Below are 13,521 nucleotides of genomic sequence, written 5' to 3' on the forward strand. Positions count from 1 at the left end.
GTACGCTGCATGGGATGAGTGTGGCATTCTGAGTCCCTCTGTGATCATGAATCCTTTTGTGAGTTTTATCTTAGGTGCACTGAGTAATATCTACTTGGTAGACAGCTTTTGTTTCATAGTTTCTCTCCCCACACTTTTCTGGTAATAGCTCCCTTTCTTCCTTTGACAGCATCCTTTCTACCCCTCCAATCACATTAGGGGATTCATACTATTAAGGGTTGTTTGTCATGGAAACTTGCCTATCTCTCTCCCCATGCTTAGTCACAGAAATGGGCATGTGACCAAGCCCAGGGTAAGTTTTGGTTTAAATAAGTCTGTCATGAGACCTCATCAACTTTGCCTCACTGATTGGTCCAAAAGGTAAACAATGACCCAAGCTGGGTCAAGCAGAGTCCTTCCCTGGAAGTTTTTTGAAGTAGATCTTAGATAGTCAACCTGAAGACGTGAGCTTAAAGGATTTGAATGGCCAGCCCCTGATCACAGGAGAAAAACAGTAAGTGAAAAGAAGCTTACATGCTAGGAGAAACAGAATTATGAGTACTTGGTTCTGGTAACCAAGTTTTCTGGAGCATCCAGGTTAGTTTCCTGGAGCAACCAGTTTCCTGCTTCCCCTCAGCTCTACATTTCTTCATGTAACTCTGTGAGCTACCCAACTAAATCCCTTCTTTGCCCATGTCAGTTCCAGCTGGAGTTCTTCATCTTAACCAAGAATATAGTGAATATGGGGCATAAATATCTATATTATACATAGATATGTAATATATACATTATATTATATTTTACGTATTATATTGTTCTTTCACCTCTTTCATTCCATGGGAGTCTAGCTCTTCAAGTGGGACCCTTGCTGGTTTCCAGGGCTTGGGCAATATCTTTCCCTCTACATTCATTGACTTGCCTCAGTGGGGATAACAAGAGGGACAGAGTCAAATGCTGTGCTAAGGTCACTATCTTGGAGATATATACTATGTCTGGATCCATTCTTTAAACTTTCCCTCTATATTAATTTTCTTTCCTCCTTCCTTTGTGACTCAGTTCTCATTTTCTTTTTCTGAAATAGGATCTAATTTTTTCACCCAAACACTAAAATTGAGATATAGTAAAGATATTCAACACTTACAGTAAGAATATAATAGGATTTGATTCCAAAAAACATGCGTAGCAGGGCATCACCACCATACAAATGCTATTTTCGGGAAAAAATTTTAAATATCTAGTGACTTCAGCAACTAAGTTTTTGGTCCTGGCCTAGGCACAGGCACTGTCTGAGAGCCTGGTGTGACCTGGGCACCACTCACCAGCCTAGACAAACTCCTGGGCAGTCAGGAATTCACTCCATCTTTTCCACAAACTCTTTGACTTTCATTTAAGACTTCCAAAAAAATTCCATCATTTTAGCAGCTAGAAATTCTCCTTTGCACTTCCCGATAAGCAAAATTGTACTAGGAAGTGATGAAATTTGGCCCACTGTCTAAGGTACTGTCTTTGTTCTTGAGAAACCCTTCCTTCCCCTTTTTTTTTCCCAAAAACCTATGAAAAGACAAGATTAGGGTGCTTAATCTTTTCCAATAACACACTGGAGCACTTTTTTCCTTGAAGCAAAGCTTTGTTCATCGGACATTCTTACAGCTGGGAATAGCGTCTTCTTGATAAAGTTGCACAAAGCCTTGGGATTACCCTTACCAGCTTTAACTAACAATCCTATCTAGACATGTTTCTTTTTCCTACAAACACCCCACTGACCAAAAGACTCTTTGCGCTGTCCTTCTGTCTCTAGCTAGCTGCCTGCTGACGTCTAAAATGGAACTGATGTGCGCCCGTACTAAATGTACCTGAGATGTTTGCTCCAACACATGGTCAAGCCTACGACGGTGAGGGAAGGCGGACAGTGGGGCTTCACGGCTCCCCTGTCCTCTCACATCTCTGACTGCCTCCAATCTCCTCATTTCATGCTTGCACTTACCTCCAGATTTTATATGAGCCATTTAGCTTATTCAGAACTCCCCATCCTATTTAGAGCTGCCTTTCCAAGCCCATTCCATTTTCTCTGAACTCTGAAATTCCATCTCTGTAAGAGGACCTCCCTAACTACCCTCGTTTGGTTCCAATCCTCTTCTACAAAGCAGTGTCTCAGAACTCTCCAACTGTTAACACCTCTGGATGTGCTCTGGGTCTCTCACTAAGTTGTTCTCTGTGCATGTGGTATAACTCTCGGTTGGCTGCAAACTTCCTTGATGCCTCTGGCAGCCCATTAGTAGTAATAATATCAATATTAAAAAGCTAACGTGGGGGGTTTATTATGCTTCAGACACATTGCTAAATAGTTTATTGGCAAAGGATTTAGAACACTGCTTGGCATATAGTAAGCCACTAATGAAACTTTGTTATTACTGCTATGTATAACCCTATGAACTTGGTATTATTATTATCTTCAAAAACAGATAGGAAAAGTGTGAGCCACAGAGAATTACATCACTTGCACAGGGTCACAGTGCTCATTAAGTGGCAGAGACAGAACTTGATCTCAGCCTAACACCAATATCTATGCATGTTCTTAACCATTACAAAAAATTGGCTGAATACACACACACTAATCAACCGTTTTTTGTTTTTTTTTTTTGCAACCATACTTTGCAGTTTTCAGAGCAGTGTGAGTTGTACTCAAGACAGGTTTTACTTTGGAATTTTTTCCCTCTTTTAAAACTCAACTGCCTCATAGATATAAGGAAAAAGGCACACGTATTTGCATCTCCCTGGAGAGTTTCATTTTGAAGTTCAGAGGCCCTTGAAATATGTGTCCTCGGGGAGAACAATGAGTTTTTAAAAACTTCTAAGTTGCTAAGGAACTAAGTTTTTGTTTTTTGTTTTTTAACCGTTAACGTGCTACTTCAGTCAGCTTCTTCAGTTATGCTGTCTATTGTGCATAGTTCTCAGACGCCGATGCCTTATACTTGCTTTGACCGGAAAGAACCAGACTATGTCCAGGGCTGAGCAATGTAAGTGCATGGTTATATTGATAACATAATGATTAATAGTAGTATTAGAGGCTCAACACTCATGCTGTAATGCATCTCACTTTTTAAAGTTCTTCCATTTGATGCTCACAATTGCTCTGTGATGTAGTGGCTTTTCTCCTAGCCATGTTGCTAGATTGTAGAGGGAGAAATAACCACTTCCGCTGTTGCTTCCCAGGCTTCTAAAGAAACCTTCCCTTCCTTATACCTCTTCTTCCTTAGCTGTCAGAGCCCGCTTGAAGGTAAGCGAGGTTCTCCGGACCCGGCGCCTGGGCCCTCTGAAAGGCTCCTGGGGTCCCTGGGGACCAGTCAGGTGACAGATTCTCAGCCCGGGTGCCATAACCTTCCCCACTTAGGCAGGAGCCCGGTACCCAGATCCAATGCCTGGAAGCTGCACAACCCCGGGCTCCACCCACCCCTCGGGCCAGAACTGGCACAAGTGCCTCCCTCCGGATTTCCACCGGGGTGAACCAATGGGCTGGATGGCGATTGCAGATGCTGATGGATGCCAGAGGCGCGTCGCGACAAACGTGTGGTTTAGAGGAAAGTTGGTTTCCTACTGGGACAGCAGTCGGCAGCGGCAGCCCCACTCCAGCCGGGGCACCGCACGCAGGACGGGGGCCGGAGGACAGCGGAGTGGCGCCCGCGGGGTCCTGTCGGGGCCCCTTGGGGCGGGGGGAGCGGCGCGCACAGCTGTCCTCCTCCAGGACCGCCTCCCTCCCGCCGCTCCCTGCTCGCCGCCCTCCGCCCCAGAAATTATCGCCAGCGCGGCGGGCTCGATTCCAGAGCCCCACTCGGGTGCGTTCTTTTGTTTCTTTGTTTTAATGACAGTTCAGCCCTCCAGCATGTCATGCGCGATTAATTCCCTGGCTCTCTTGAAGGCAGCTGGGGTGAAATTTCTTCTGCATCGTCCTTTTGGGGATAACTGTTTATGATGCGACGTCAGCCGGATTGATTTTTCTCTCTTGAATGAGAGAGAGAGACTCACAGATGTGTGCGGAGGCCAGGGACGCTGACATTTGGAATTCCTTCAGGGCAAAAGGAGATGGGAATGGGAGCTTAGACTTCAGGCTGCAAGGAATTATTAAGAAGTTTTTCTAGAAAAAAAAAAAAAATCCCCTGCACAGCGAGCCGCCTAGGTGCTCCTTTCATGCAGTCCCCTGTGAAGGTGGCAGCGTCTGATAATTAATCTCGGGTACCCAGCCGCTGCAATAGGCTTAAGAAGATGAAGAGGAGGGGCGGGGGAAGTGCGTCACCAGGTGGGGAAGGGGCTGTGCGTTTGGTGACAAGCGGGAGGGGCTGGGGGTGGAGGGGAACGGGGACGGGAAATAGGTTCTGTGTGCTCTCCGGGGGTATTGTGTCAGGAGATGCAGGCTGGCTACCATGTGACGCGGTCCAGAGCTGAAGGGATTGGCCGAGGCAGCGCAGGCGGTGCAGCTCGGCCGGCTCGCTGCTCCTCTCCCTTTCTCTCGCAGCATCTTCGTGGGAGCCTGTAGGTGAAGCAGCACCAGCAGCATCCATGGCCTATCTTTGGGGTTAACACTTGTCTCCTTTGGCTTCAGCAGTGGACAGAGCAGATCTCTCGGCAGCAGCGTTGTGAGGACTTAGCTGGGACCTGAAATTGCATCCTCCTGTGTTTTTTCAGACTCCTTGGAAATTAAGGAATGCAATTCTGCCACCATGATGGAAGGTAGGATGCTTTCTGCTGCGGTTGACTGGCTTTAGGCAAGGTTTGGGCAGAACACCGTTGAAGAATGTGTGCAGCCTGTGTTTGTGGCTGGTCTGGAACCTGGTTGCCAGGATTTGCAAGCAGAAATGCTGCAGTTTGCTTGCAGCGGACCAGGGCTCAGACTAATGGAATCAAACCACAGGGCTTCTGTGAGCTCAGAACCTACAGAGCTCCCAGCTCCTTTGAGAGAGGAAAACATAAAGTGCTTGCAGGGAGCTGAGATAGAGATAGGAAAAAGCTTGCAGAGCAAGTAAGTTGGGAGAGAAGATAGGGTTTTCTGCTCCGGGTTCCTGGGACTATGCTGATTAAACATTTACAATGGAAACTTGTTTTCTGAAATTGACTTAGGCAGGAGAGGTCATCGACAGAGTTATCCATGTTGTCATTTTCGGTGAACTGTTTAAAAATTTAAAAAATTCTTCTAAGATATTTTTACCTTTGCAATTTACATCTTATTCTTGGGATGAGAGGTACAGCGAATTTCGTCCATAAGCTATAGTTTTATGGGGATGTCATTGCAACAGAATGAGCGATATGAGGAAAATATCCGGGCCTCTTGGCTCCTGATTCAGGGTCTTATCAGGTTAAAAAAAGAATTTTTTGCTTCCTAAATGAGTTCCCTGTGCAATGGGTCTTAGCCACAGCCAAGCATCGAATGATTACTTACTGATTACCTTTTTGCATTCAATATATTAAGTGTAACGAGGAACTTTCCCTGGGGAGATGTTGTTTAAACTATATTTTATTCGACTAAATTACCCTTCCAAGCTTGAGAGAGTGAAGCCAAGATTGCCTCAGAAAAGCAGCCGGCTGATTAAGAAAGAAGCAGGCAGCCCTACCCTGGCTTTTATTTTCTGTTTTCACACTACAGGATGGTGCAAAACTCCTGGCCTTTCCTAAGATGACAGGCAGAAATTTGTCCCCAGCCTGGATTTCACAAAGCAGAATCGAGTGCATAATCGGTCTCAAATCAGCCATGAAAATGGCAGAGAGGCCACCTCTTAAGCTCAGGTCTGTCCTACAGATTTTAAACATTCTTTAGAAATTTACTAAAATGGAATAAGAGGATGGTTTCAAAAAAACAGCAGTGTAGCCTCTACATGTTTGGCAGAAATGAATTCTTTGCACTCTCTCTGTCATCATGTGAAACATTGTTAATGTGATTTGGGGGAGTGAAGAATGCTACAGTCGTGGCCCACAGATTTTAGAAAATAACCTTCAAGGAGCGATTGGGTAGCATTTTGTTATGGAGCCTGGTCTTGTTTGCAAAGGGTTCTCAAGCTAGTTCTTTAAATATAGGCCTAAACTGAAATTACCAGTGCTCTAAGATTAAATCATTTTTATTAATTCAGAATGGATTTAATCTTTGAATTACATGGAAGACAAGCAAAAATAGTATTACTGATGTCCCTTTCAATTAAAGGCTCTTGTGGATTACTTTCTTCAGGAAAAAACCCCAAAAAACGATCTGTAGAGATATTGTGTTTCTCCAGCTAAATTTCATGTAGCATTTCTTGAAAATAAATCTTCATTCGTTCTAATTAGATTTTAATCTTACATAGGAAAGTGGAAGATCTTTCATCTTACTTCTTGTCTTGCAAACTATGAAGTTAAAGTATCGTCTCTGAAGGAAGTAATATTTATTGGTGCTCGTTAATGATTCTGTTGGTAATATTTCCTACTGTGCCATCCCAGAAGGTCAGTTCTAAGCCCTGTGATGAGCTTATCTGAGCTGCCTAAACCGAAATGAGAACTGTAACAAAGACTTGTGTTGGAGCTGGATTAGCACTGTAGCTCTGGGTTTGCCAAATGTGCCTAACGAAGGATGTTATCTTAGCACCGTTATGAATTAGAGATGACACTATGGATGCAGTTGCCTTCCATCAGATCCTTGCAAAAGAAGTTAGACAGGTGTGCTCATTGCCCTAGAAATTTAAATGAAACTAATGATTTTTGTCTACCCATAGTTCCTGCTTAAATGCTTTTCAAGACATTATCTTAATGGTTCGGTGACCTTAGAAAGGCAGATGAGAACCTTAACCAGAAATCAGTTTGCCTAGCAATGGCCTTCCAACCTAGATGCTGGTCTTTGGAGCAATATATGCATGTTTCTGATATTGCATCTAGAATTTCACCTGAGTTGCTCATGCTCTGAAGGTGTGGCATAGCAGTTACTATTTCCACTCAACTCATCCCTAGAGGAAGCTAGGCTGCTACATCTATCATGACAACCTTGGAAAGATAAGGAACCCCCTAAAAGGCATCCTAAAATCCTGTCATGGCAGCCCTCTGCTGGAATATCAGTGAGCTCCGAGAAGGTGTTACCCAGCATCTAGACAGTTAAAATGATGTCTCTTCTCAACTAGTACATGTGTCACCCACACACACAGGTACACACATACAGTCATCCGCACTGACACAGTTCTAGAAAGAGAGAGAACCTACATTCGTGTTCGTATATGAATATACTTCTATATTCACTAAAATGTTTTAGTCTGCTGCTCAAGAGGGGATGGCCATGACAACTTTCCAAAGCTGCTTCTCTACTTTGTGTAAAACAAAAGTTAACAAATATTCATCGGAATGGCTCATAGTTTAGTTTTGTGTTCTCATTTTGAAGGAACAGGATATTCATTGAATGCCTGTTGGAAATCCCGGTCATAGATGAAGAACGTTGCTACCTCCCCGGTGATTCCAATCTCGTAGAAGCCAGTGAAATAATTCCGCAGGGACCTCAAGCAGGTCACCAGTAGTTTGTGGCCTCATAGTTTATTTAAAATATTTTTATTTAAAAACATTTTTTAAGGGACTTGATTCGTTTATTCCTGCGTTTATTTTTTGGCAGTGGTTGGTACTGAGTTGTGTCTTTCCTAAAGAATGACACATGATATGGAGCCTTATGCAGTATGAACATGAAGGAAAGGGGAGGGCAGAGGGAATTATTTGCTAAAGGGTGTATGTGTTGGCTAAGCTTACAATGCAGTCTATGTGATTAGGGCAACTATTCAAGGATTCTGTTGTTTTCCACGTATCATTATTAAAGTTTGAAATGGCATGTTAGCCACCCCTTCTAAGCTCAGTGAAGCCAAGGTTTCTTAGGACATCTGTTTATTTGTAAGGCAGCTTGGGCAGTTTTCTCTGGTCGGTATGGAAGTAGACTGAAAGTGCTTATGTTTTCAGTTCCATAGTCAGACTCTTAGGTTCTGTACTGGGAAGATAAGTTTTGGGGTGCCAAAAGTTTCATCCTATTTAAGAATTTTTAAAATCAACGTGCATATTTTTGAGGGTATACTGGGTTTAATTGCAACGTGCAAGGTGATTTAATAACTTTTATTCAATTTTCTGTCCACAGTAACCTACACATCAGTGTATTCTGCATGCAGCACTTTTGTACTAGTTTTTCTAAATTGCAAAAATCAAAACTAATACATTGAGGAGAAAATGGTGGAATGGAATTTGAACCCAAGTTCAGTTAACAACAAAGCTCATATTTTTGATCCCTCATAACACTTGAAATAGGGACCTTTTCTTTTTCCTTTGTGTTGAAGTGGGCATGTTAACCTAACTGAAAACTAGGACTTCGTTTCTTTGATGCATATTCTGTCTCTCTCTTTAAATCTGAATGCTTACAGAACCAGACCTTTTAATTCCTTGTTAATGCCTTTTACCGCCAAAAGCATGACTTAGAAAATTTTGAACAATTCTAAATTAGTTGACTTTCTGTTGTTGCAATGAACCTTATAACAGTAAAGGCTTTTTTTTTTTCTATCTAGAAATGGAGTTTTATTTATTTGGAAAATTCTTTGATGTGATCAGAAAAGAAGAAAGCATTTTGAAGCTGGAGCTGTTCATTTTCTCGTCAGCTAGGAAGGTTTAAAGGGAGTGCTTCTAACTCTCCTGCTGATTCCCTTCCCACAAATGGTGAAGTTATTTTGGAAAACCTTAAGCACGCGTGTGAGATTCTAGTGTATGTTCCATCACTTATGTAATTTCTCGCCTTCCTGGAGACTGTGTCAGAAAAAGCCTCCTGAAATGTAAAAGTTCCCATCAACCCCCAGGGGTCAGCTTTAAATCTCCAAAAAGAGTATGCAGTCTTTAAAAAAATTAACTTAGATAAACCACGCAGGGAGATTCTGGATAATTCTTTCCGTTGAATTTGGCATATACACTATCCATGTTTCAAATAAACAAGTTTCAGGAAGTCACCAGCTCACAGTTTTTATGTTCCTGAAAGTTTGTTTGTGAATTGCTCACTTGAATCGAGTTTTCCCACAGGAATAATGATATAAATGATGGTTAGATTCTCACACTAGTCCTTCAAAGACTATTAATGCTCTATCTAGTTGAAATATTAAATATTTCCTATGAAAAGTGTAAAGGACAGTTTGGTTACTGTAGTAATGAGCCAGAAGAGAACGATGGCATTAACTATATTTTCAATTTTGAATGTTGCTTTTTGAGGGAAAGGAGGTTTAATTAGAGGACAATGAGGAGACAGAGAGAAAATTTGAAGGGGATTTTTAGGTATATTTTCAGAAGTTTCAGCAACTCATGACACTGGGTTTTTCAATTATGTTCAATTTTGCTTCCATACTTGAGGTTTACCTTCTCTCGATTCAATTTTGTCACATCTACTGCTGTTAAATCATGGTTACTTTCATTACGTAAATTCACAAATGGAATTAAGAAAGGGAGAGAGAATTTACTGAGATGACTGTAAAGGAGCTGGAAGGGAGGAAAAGGTTAAGGAATTGCAATGGATTTCGCCTCTGTGTCTGAAAAAGTCTCTGAGGAGACATTCACTGAATAAGGAAGGGGGCATAGACCAAAGGGAATTGGGGAGTATGCTAAGGGCAGGGTCCTCTTGAGGAGAAAGTAGGGTGTGGGGCAGAAGTATTGGGTCTAACTGGTTTATAGCTGACTACCAAATACTTCTGTGGGCTCAAGGGGGCTTGCTTACCAGTAAGAGAGCTACTGGGGAAGGAGGTTTAGACTTGGAGAGGGGTGAGTACCCATTCTTGGAGCGTGTATACCATTTAATTGCATCTACAGAGTGTTAGAAAGATAGTTAGTGTCTCTATTTAAATGCCTTGTATCATGTCACCTCCTTGTTTAAAAACCTTCGAGATCTTCTCATTTCTCTTCAATCCGCAGCACCCAAGAACCAGTCCACGGGCTTGCAGTACCTCCTCAGGCCCATCGAATGCCTCACTTACACCGACAGCCTCACTGTCTGTCTCAGAGTCTTTAGAGCGAATACTGCCCTGTTTCAGGGCTGTTGCTCTGCCTGTAATTCTCTTTGGCCAACTTATGGAATAACTGATTCTCTTGTGATCCCAGAAAAGTGCCACCTCCCCAGGAGGCCTTCATTGTCATCCTTGTTATCCCCAGACACACACACTGAGCCACGGAGTCCATCTTAGTCCCCTGTCTCTCAGAACTGCATTTATGATCCATGGTTATTCCCTGGTGCATGGGCTGAATTTCACTTGGAAGTTAGTGCCATGAGGCCAGAAACCTGGTCTGTCATCTTCAGCTCTGTATCCTTAGCTCTGGATGCATGGTGGACGCTTAGCATGTTTATTTATTGGGTACGTGAATAAAACCAAGTATAAATTATTCCGATGACTTCAAACTGTACCTTATAAGATATTATTTGGGGAATTATGGTGGATATAAGAAAAATAAATGGTCAAATTTACATTCTCATTGGAGAAACAAGATCTATAAACATGAAGTGATTAGGAAAAAGATAATGTATTATGAAATACTAAGTTGTGGGATACAGATAATACATTTTGAGAAACAAAAGAACAGATAGAGTTCATTTGAAAATATGCACTTGAACTTGAGTTATTTTGGTGATTAGCTCCATGGAAATGATTTCATAATGGAAAGAGACAAGTTATAACACAGCTATTCAAAGAAATTCCCAGAAATTGCCAGAGGCGTGTTGTCAATATCCTGCAGATATTTTTTCTTTTCTCGCTCCTTCTGCTTTCCTTGTTTTTCTCCCCTTTCTTTCCCCACTTCACTTATTCTTCCATCCCACCTAGGCTTTCTTTCTTTTTCTCTGCTTTATGACCAAATCTGAAAATAGTAGCTTCTAGAGCTAGAGAGTTTGACTTGGAATCTGGGAAAGCATTTTTAAACAAACAAGCGAATGTAAATGAGTGTGATGTGGTACGATGTATTTGTGCATGTAGCATGTAGCGGCAATGTCAAAGTATGTGAGGTTTTTCAGACACCAATTATTCCTGATTAGAGAATTTGTGCATCACAGAAGCCCGGTGTGTTTGCTGAATTCGTGCAGTTTGGACGTTTTGGTAGAAAGAGCGTGGACCCAGAAGTCAACTTCAGCTTGAATCCGTGTTCTTTGACTCCTTGGCTCTGTGCCCTGAGAAGGTTGCTCTGCCTTCCTGGGGTTCTGCTTCCTTGCAAACACAGGGAGAGCATGGATCTGCCACCCCTGTAGACCTTCCAGCTCTGGGCGTCTCTGGCATCATTGATTTTGAACTCCCCATATCTACTCCCTCCAAGGTTTGAATTCGAATGATTGACTCTCCTTCCTCCCACCTGAACATTTTCTTGTCCCTGACACGAAAATGATCAGCTGTTTTACTGCCTGCCTTTTGTTGGTGTGCTCTTCCTCTACTGTTCTTTTGCATGTATGTCTCAAGTCAGTTTTGCATCTTTGCTTTATCGGAAGGCAACAGTGCATTCATGCAACTCTCCTCCATAGCTCCTAGCCGAGATCTCTTTACTCATTCATCGAAAATGATACACGGAATGCATAGTGCGTGTAAGGCACTGTTCTAGGTGCTAGAGGTTCAATAGTGAACAAAACAGAGAAAAATTCTTGCTTATATGGAACTTCCTGTTTGGTGCAGGAGAGAGATGATAAAATAGAATGCAGAGTACGTTAGATGGGGATGAGGACCGTGGAGAAGCACTGAGTGGAGAAAGTGGATAGATGAAGTGGTGGAAGGAGTGGGGTGGATGCAGCTGCAGTTGCAAATAGGGGGGCGATGGAAAGCCTCGCTGAGAGGACATTTGAGCAAAGACTTGAGGGAGAGAGTGGAGGGAGTGAGCAGCCATGTAACCATCTGGAGGAGTTGTCCAAGGAGGCAGGAGAAAAGGGCAAGTGGGAAGGCTCGGGATGTGGCAGAACAGCAAGGAGGCCAGTGAGTCCAGAGCAAAGGGTAGCGGAATGTTCAAGAGAGGAACTCAGAGAAGTGATATACAGATACACACCGATGAGTCTCTTTCAATGGTCGGAAAGCCAGTTTCCTTTTGCAGAAGTCAATCAGCATAAGCCTGTGTTATCCATGTGTCCAGGGACAGGTGGGCATTCAGAAGCCTGGCATTCTGAAACCAGTTCTGTCACTATCTTATGATGCTGCCTCTCGGACTCATTCTTCCCAAGCTCAAAGTTAGAGCTGAGAGTTCAGCTACAACTCTAGGCTTGAACATTTCCACACGAGAGAAGTAGCCCCACAGGAAGGGCAACTTCAGAGTCAGAGTTACACATCAATTCCAAATGTTTTGAGTATATACCAAAGACCTTAATTTTTACTTTTGTTCCATATCAACGTCTATTATGTATCAGGAGTGGTATTTTAGGATTTTTAGAAAAGACCATGCAGAATGACTCATGTTAAATATCTCTAACAAATAGTATAATGGGGAAAATTTTGTGCTCACTTAGGACATTGTCATAGGATCATGTGACACTTGCACAGACTTCAAACTTTCAAAAATGCTTCCTTCATTCAACAGGTCCATCTGGAGCTTTTTCCTTAGTCTCAGGTGCTGTTCTAGATACTGTGAATGTGGCAGCAAAAAAGGCAGCTGTGGTCTTTGTCTTCAGAAGCTTAGAGTCAAGTATATGTTGTCACATCTTTGTGTACATATTTTATTCTCATGTCATCGCTGTGTGGTGGAAAGAATAGGTATTACCATCCTTGTTTCAAACAGGAGGAAACTAGGGCCTAATGAGGTGAAGTGACTTCCTCAAGGTGACCACCTTACCAAGTGGCAGAACCAGCATTTATTTACCACACTTGACTCCTAGTCAAGCGCTCTTTATTTACATAACAGTGTAATTGGAAGGCCCTGCTCACATCTGAAATTATTTGGCCTGGATCTCCAGCTGACAAGCAAACAGCAGATCGTCTAAATTTGACATGGTATTTCAAAAATCTTCTTCAGAACTAAGCAAGTTAATTTTATGATCAGGTCGTGATGCTTCAGATCAGCCTCCAGCCTGGAGCAGGCCGCCTAACACAGAAGTCTTCCACCCCAGGGGCTCCTTTCAGCGGCACTGGGATTTCCTAGAATTTTATGATGAGAAGGGACACTTGAAATCACTATCGTGGCCGGCGGACTCTAGACTTTCCACAGCTTACATTCTACAAAACCTTTTCTCAAAAAGCCCGGCTCCCACTATGAACAAAAGCCCTTTCTCCCTCGAAGGACAGGTCGGGGTTCGCTGCCGTTCCGTAAAAGCCTCGGCCATTCTCACAAGAACGTGATGGTGCAGGCCACCATTGAAAATTAACCAATCTAGTCCAACCTCATTTTGCAGGTTTGGAAACCAAAGCCAAATGTATCAACTTACCCAAGGATTTTTATTCTCTCTTTAAGAGAACAAGTCAAAGTTTATTTTAGTAGTGATTCCAAAAATGTGAATAGACAAAGACTTGGAACCCACGGTGTCTTTCACGTTAAAGGTGCTGAGGCTGCTTGGGTGGCTGCCCAAAAACACACAAATGAATG

The 13,521-nt window shown here is 42.7% G+C and overlaps 1 protein-coding gene across 12 annotated transcripts in view; it reads left to right on the forward strand.

Moving 5' to 3' along the window:
• Positions 1 to 3,466: 3,466 nt before the first annotated feature.
• Positions 3,467 to 13,521, forward strand: part of SGIP1 (SH3GL interacting endocytic adaptor 1) — a 198,835-nt gene continuing 188,780 nt past the window's right edge. For 5 of the 12 annotated variants that reach the window (XM_070486523.1, XM_070486528.1, XM_044749080.2 and 2 more), the window contains exon 1: positions 4,436 to 4,704. In XM_070486523.1, the coding sequence (XP_070342624.1) occupies positions 4,695 to 4,704 (10 nt within the window). In that variant the 5' untranslated portion in view covers positions 4,436 to 4,694. Of the gene's footprint in view, positions 3,813 to 4,244; positions 4,274 to 4,435; positions 4,705 to 13,521 lie in introns of those variants that run through there. The other 7 variants (XM_070486522.1, XM_070486524.1, XM_070486529.1 and 4 more) reach the window with 5 other exon arrangements.

Source organism: Equus asinus, chromosome 16 (assembly GCF_041296235.1).
Source record: "Equus asinus isolate D_3611 breed Donkey chromosome 16, EquAss-T2T_v2, whole genome shotgun sequence".
NCBI classification, from domain to species: domain Eukaryota; kingdom Metazoa; phylum Chordata; class Mammalia; order Perissodactyla; family Equidae; genus Equus; species Equus asinus.